The sequence below is a fragment of the Manacus vitellinus genome, unplaced genomic scaffold (assembly GCF_001715985.3).
Source record: "Manacus vitellinus isolate BGI_N305 unplaced genomic scaffold, ASM171598v3 scaffold_20_pilon, whole genome shotgun sequence".
In the NCBI taxonomy this organism is placed as follows: Eukaryota; Metazoa; Chordata; class Aves; order Passeriformes; family Pipridae; genus Manacus; species Manacus vitellinus.
The window spans coordinates 5,007,760-5,014,002 of record NW_021939471.1 but is presented as its reverse complement, the minus strand read 5'-3'; the positions used below and the strand labels follow the sequence as shown (position 1 = coordinate 5,014,002).

Genomic DNA, 6,243 nt, shown 5'->3' with positions numbered 1-6,243 from the left:
CTTTTAAAATTTCCTTTTCTCTGTCTCAAAAATATAATTTTGATAAAAATAGATGGAGAGAAATTCCAAGTTCAAGAGACTGAACAGCTCTTTCTTCTGAAAGATGCATTTAAAGTTCCGCTGTCCACATCACACAAGGTCAGAAAGTCTACCTAGTAATAGCTCCATGCACCACCACCATAAATAAGTCAGTATTTATAGCCAGCCAAGGTAGTTTGCAGTTAGTGCCAGTAGAAGTCACTCCTTTTTACCACTCTGTGTAGTTTGGATTTTAATGTAACTAATAACCTGCAGAAAAATGGTACAGGTCCCCAGATGGGTCCCTCATCCCAGAAAACTAACAATTAAACTCTCTTCATCCACACAGCCCTATGTTTAGAACTCAAGTGAAGAGGCTGAAAGAGTAAAAACTCTGAAATATCTATCCCCAGCAGAGTTCTCCCCCAACATGTGTGTGGGCACCTCATGAGCAGAGGGGACCAAGCAGACGCTCATGTCACGTCTCAAAGGTGTTGCTGCACAACATTCCACCCCATCACAATGCCTGGGAGGGGCGTGGAACCCACAGAGGCATCCGTGGAACCAGTGGTTGCCATAGGCGAAGGTCGAGAGCTGCCATGCACCAGACATCACACCTTTCAAATTCTGGAGCAAGACATGAGCTCTGATCAAGCCCATCGCGATCACAAATCATGCCAAGAAACGATGGAGGAGAAAGGCTACTTAATGAGCTGGGCTATAGGCTGGGTCAAACATTAGGGGAGGGCAGCTTCTCCAAGGTGAAAGCAGCCACCTCCAGCAAACACAAGGGCCCCTTAGCCGTCAAGGTGGTGGATCGGTCACGAGCATCCCGAGCCGTCGTGTACAAGTTTCTGCCTCGGGAGCTCTCCATCGTGCGCAAGATCCAGCACCCCAACATTGTGCACGTCTTTGAGCTCATCGAGGTCTGCAACAGGAAGCTCTACATCGTGATGGAGGCCATGGACACTACCCTGCTGCAGCTGGTGGAGCACCTGGGAAAGCTGCCCTGTGTGCCCAAGGCTCGGGACATCTTTGTGCAGGTTGTGAGGGCTGTGCGCTACCTGCACGACCGCAACTTGGTGCACCGGGACCTCAAGTGTGAGAACGTGCTGCTCACCGCCGACGGCCGCCGCGCCAAGATCAGTGACTTTGGCTTTAGCAAGGAGATCCACGGCTACCCGGACCTGAGCACCACGTTCTGTGGGACAGCAGCCTTTGCTTCCCCAGAAGTGCTGATGGGCATCCCCTATGACGCCAAGAAGTACGACATGTGGAGCTTGGGGGTGATGCTCTACATGATGGTGGTCGGCCGTGTTCCCTTTGATGATACCAACATCCAGAGCATGCCTCAGCTGCAGAAGAAAGGGGTGCTGTACCCAGAGGGGCTGCCCCCATTGCCAGAGCCCTGCCAAGCCCTCATTGCCCAACTGCTCCAGTTCATCCCGGCTTCCCGACCCGGCGCAGGGCAGGTGGCCAAGAACCGCTGGCTGAATGGAGGCATCTGAAGGAGAGCCCTCCATGAAGGTTCTGGAGGAGCAGTAACACTTTGGTGCAATAAATGCTGTTGTGAAAAAGCATTTCTGCGGTCTATTGATTATTTTGAGGCACGGGGTGCCTGATTGAACTTCAAGCACTAGCAAGGCCATGTGCTCTCAGGAAGTGGTCAGATCCCTTCCCAAAACAGGTGTATGAGCCTGCTGCAGGCTAGGTTTCAAGACAGAACAGCCATGCTGAGCTGGTGGTCAGAGCAAACCATGGGGTGCTGACACCAGCAGTGGCTGCCTGACCACAGCAGGGGCCTGCACCCCCTGTCAGGCAGGTCAGGGCTCTCCCACAGAGAGCCACATTGCCACATTGCCAGGGCAGGTGGCAAGGTGCAGCAGTGCAGCCCATCATGGTGCCTGCCCTCTAATGCATGTAATGAATAGCAAGACTCTGGCAGAGCCTCCTAACACACATAATGAATAGCAAGACTCTGGCAGAGCCATCCCTCTCTCCTGCTCGCCACCCACTGCTGCCATGTGCACAGGGAGGAGAGCTGCTCTCACAGGGGTCTTGGCCTGTTCTCAGCCTTGTTCACCACCAAAATGGATTTGAGCAGGCAAGAGCAGAGAAGTAGTGGTCCTGCAAATCACTGCTGCAGAGAAAATGTCACATTTTTTGCATGCTACTGTTTCAGCCTCACAGTGATATTCACAGCCCAAATTCACACTAGCATCTTTGCAGGCAACTGGACAGCATTACCCAGACAAAAGTTTTGGTGTGGGTTTGAAGATCCACACCTTACATTGAACATCATTTCACATATTGATTCTTAGCAACATTTGAAATGTCTGCCAAAAGATATTTGATGAGAAATGCCACTGGCCATGGAGAACCTGCAATGGGAAAGTGATAAAGGTGTAAAGGAGAACCGCTTTGCTAACACCTGCTGTCCAGCTTCAACATTGAAATTTACCAATTACTCTTAATGCAAGTCCCAAAATCTACTATGGGTCCCTACTGGCAAGTCCCATTTTCAAAGGGTTAGTTACAAGTAGGAGGTGGCATCTGAAATGTGGTTTCATGAGACACTTCAAACCTCCTTTTAAACAATCTCCAATCTAGCTTCCCCTGGAACTGAAGTCAAAACAGGAAATATCCAGTTGGGTGGTTCGATGGTGTTCATGTTGCTGGTGCCTCGTGAGCTGACACAGCACAGCCCCGGCAGCAGGGGCTGTGGCAAGGCCATGTCTGACAGGAACATGTGCACATGGTTCTGCTGGAAGAGACAGAAACACCTTTTGCAAAGCAAACATCTTGGGCCTATCCAAAGCAGCAGTTTAAAGAGAACAAGCTATGGCACCAGAGCCAGCCCAAGGCTTTTCAGCACATGGACTACAGGGAATGTTGCCACCCTCAGAATGAAGATTTATTTTGTTCTTCTCCTTGCAGCTGCAAAATAAAACTTCATAGCAGCAGCAAAGTCCAAAGTAGACAGAGTAATGGGATATGAAGGGTATCTTGGGGCCATACATGGCTGGAGAAACAGGCTTAGGAAGGATCAGGAAGATGCTGGGGTTGGAAAAGAAGGGGAGAAGTCATAAGGATGTGGGGAGCAAGGAGGTGGATTTCAGGGTAGTAAAATTTTCAGCAAGGCTCAACTCTCCTTTTCCTATTTGCCTTCCAGCAACTCTGTCAGTCTCACCTCTCTCCAGAGCCACCAGCTTCCTTTGGAGAGCTCCCAATCCATGCCCTAGGACATCCAAGTACCTGTCCATCTCCATCTACTGCCTCACTCCAGTTCTTGCTTGCCTCCAAGTACCTCCTTACAACCTGGAAAGCACAAACCTGGTGCTACTGTATTGCCTTTCCTTTCCTTTCTTTTAATTTTCTATCATTAAAGACAAAGCTAACACAAAAGGAGTCATTCTAAAACCCAAACCCTATTAATCTTCCCCCAGCACCCGCATTCTCCTAAATGATTGCATCTGTTGAGGACACAAGCTGGGGCAGACGACTAATGTTTTGCAAGGATGTACCCCCTTGGGTGGCTCGGGAAAGCAGCTGGGGTTCAAGTGGTGAGTGCTTTGAAGGAACCCCGGGAGGCTCCTCAGGCTGCCCGGCAGCCCTCGCCCTCTCCAGGCAGATGGTAATCTCACAGGGCCAGCACTAACGACCTCGGAGCAGTCCCGAGGCTGTGAAAATAGTCCATTACAAGTCTAATTATGCAAATCAAAAATAAAAATCACAATTAAAGACGCTGAACCAATTCTTATCTAATTTGCACCAGTGGGATATCAGTTTGGGAGGAGGGCAGGACCAGAGGCGTTGAGCAGGATGAGGCAGAGGCTGTGCCGACAGCAGTGGGGCCAGGGGAGTGCTCTGCCAGCATACTTCCCCTCCCCTCCTCTCCCTGCACTGGAGGGACTCCCGAGGGCTCTGTATGTGCTAAGCCTGCTGCTCTCCCAGCTTTATTTCCTCCTCAGGAGACTAGAAATGCTTTTTAACCTTCCTGAGAGGTGCACAGTCGACAGAAGTGCCCCTTCCCCGACTCCTGGCAGATGAGCCCCATTATCCCACCCACGAAGCACAGTGCCCTGCATTTACGGGAGAGCCCTTGAACTTTGAACGAGCATGTGTCAGAGGCATAAACAGCCACAGTGGGCTATCAATATCCCGATCAGTCCCACCAGACTCATTCTACACTGTGGCTCTCTCCTCCCTAGGCTGTTCAGAACGTACTGGTGCAGTGTGATCCGAAAATGAAGGGTCCTGTCTGATACCAGTCCTGAATAAATAACTTTCAGCAGGGGACCTGATGATCATGCAAGTCACACAGTAACTATATTTTATTTAATCCTTCTCCAAGGATAAGAAGGTAATTGTTCAGGGTCTGTGGGAGGCAGCTGTGTGATGTGCCACCACCCAGCTCCTGTCAGCTCACCACAGGGCGCGAACATTACCCCATCCACAGCCCTCTTGTTGACTGTCATTGTGCCCTATGTCACCAACAGGCTCACTGGAAAACCTTCCATATTTTTAGATGTGTGTCTTAAAATCAGTCAGAGGGACTCTTAAAAGGATTTTCAGCAGAATAGAGTGGTAAGTATTTTCTTGAGATATTTTCTAAGCATCTTGAAGCAATTTTACCCTATTTAATTTCAGAAGGGTGTTAATAAATTCAAAGACATCTTCCAGACCTTTAGTATAGATTTCCTCCCACTGCTCCTATGTTCAAATTCTGCATCACTTTTCCTGAAATATAGCCTTTATTTTAGGCAAATGAAAGGTAGGGAGGTAATTCACTGCATGCTGACATTGAACCTCCCTTTTCAGCTAAGCAAAATTTGCTTTCAAGATTTTAGGTCATGGTTGATGTGTCTGATAAGCTTTAGGACTCAAGCTACTTAAAAGTCGACACGTTACAAAACTCTGGAGATAAGTATATTCATGAATTGTGGGAAAATACTGCTGGGTAATCAAACACCTCACGTGTTCCTGCACTAACTCTGGGGCTGGCTCTCCCAGGGCTCTCTGTCTGTGCCTCCAGCCAAGCCAGGCTACCCAGCTGGCAGCTAATGACCTGCTTCAATTACCCTCGGCCCAGCCAGCACCAGCAGGTTGGGCGAGAGACTTACCGGAGTGACCCTGCCCCACTGGGGAGGCAAAGCTTTCAACAGGCAATTTAGCAAATAAATATACCTCGCCCTGCTTGAATACATTACCCTTTCTATAATTGCAGCCTTCGGTGCTGGCAGCCTCTTACCCAGAGACCTGGAGTCCTCTTCCCTCTTTCCAGACCATGCTGCACCAAGTTATGGGTCTCCATGCTTTTGTGTGCATCTCAGCCCTTCTTCAGTCTGAGATCTCCTCATCTTCTCTTTTCATTGTCCCTCACTCTCCAAGTCTCTACACCTACTTGTCTGCTGAAGAAACAGGTTCTTTGTGATTTTCCCTGCAGACAATAAGCTTTCTGTGAATATTTTCATTTTCACAGCACCTAGGAAACATCAATCCTCCTGCTCATAACAAGGGGTAAATATTATTCTCCCCATGTTGCACTGAGGAGGCTAAGGGGCTTACCTCACCCGAAGGGGCTTTCATTTTACATTACAGTTCAAAACTTCCCTGGCTCCTCATCTTCTGGGTAGATCATGACTGTCTTGAAGCGATAATAAATTCAACAATACTTGATAGCCTGCAAAGACATGTGAATTCTCTCTCCCAAAACTGCTTCCAAATCAATTTCATTTTATCTCATAAATGGGTGAAAGGAAATAAACTACAAACATAGATGGCTGGAGCTTCTTTTCCATGCTTTGAATAAGGGATCCAAATTTCTTAACTGCATTTAACAGTCCTTTTCAACAGTCAAGGTGGCACTCACACCACAGGATTGTAAGGCAAGCCTAGTCTGCCCAGAGAAGCTGTGGCATCTCCATCCTTGATTTCCAAGGGGACAAAGTCCCAGGCAGCCTGGTCTGATCTCAGAGCTGACCCTGCCTTGAGCAGGATGTTGGGCTGGAGATCTTTGACATCCCACCCCCCACCAAATTGTCCCGTAATCCCACAAACACACAAATTTTTGTGCTACAAGGTGACAACTGTTCTTTCTCTCTCAGATACATGGACTTCTCCATGATTTTGACAGCAAGGATGATAAATAACTGTATTTTCTAGACCCACGAAAATGTGGGACAGCAAGCAATGCCTGCACCTGCCCATTATGTTTTGATTATT

General features: G+C 48.5%; 1 protein-coding gene across 1 annotated transcript; it reads left to right on the top strand.

Annotated features, from left to right (window-relative positions):
• The first annotated feature begins 583 nt into the window (after positions 1 to 583).
• Positions 584 to 1,591, top strand: TSSK6 (testis specific serine kinase 6). The gene has a single exon (XM_008929005.2). It carries the CDS (start codon positions 693 to 695, stop codon positions 1,524 to 1,526), a length of 834 nt encoding a protein of 277 aa, XP_008927253.2. The 5' UTR covers positions 584 to 692; the 3' UTR covers positions 1,527 to 1,591.
• Positions 1,592 to 6,243: the final 4,652 nt, after the last annotated feature.

Bases quoted from the DNA above. Each gene is read 5' to 3' on its own strand.
- TSSK6 (XM_008929005.2), top strand. From the start codon at position 693: ATGCCAAGAAACGATGGAGGAGAAAGGCTACTTAATGAGCTGGGCTAT.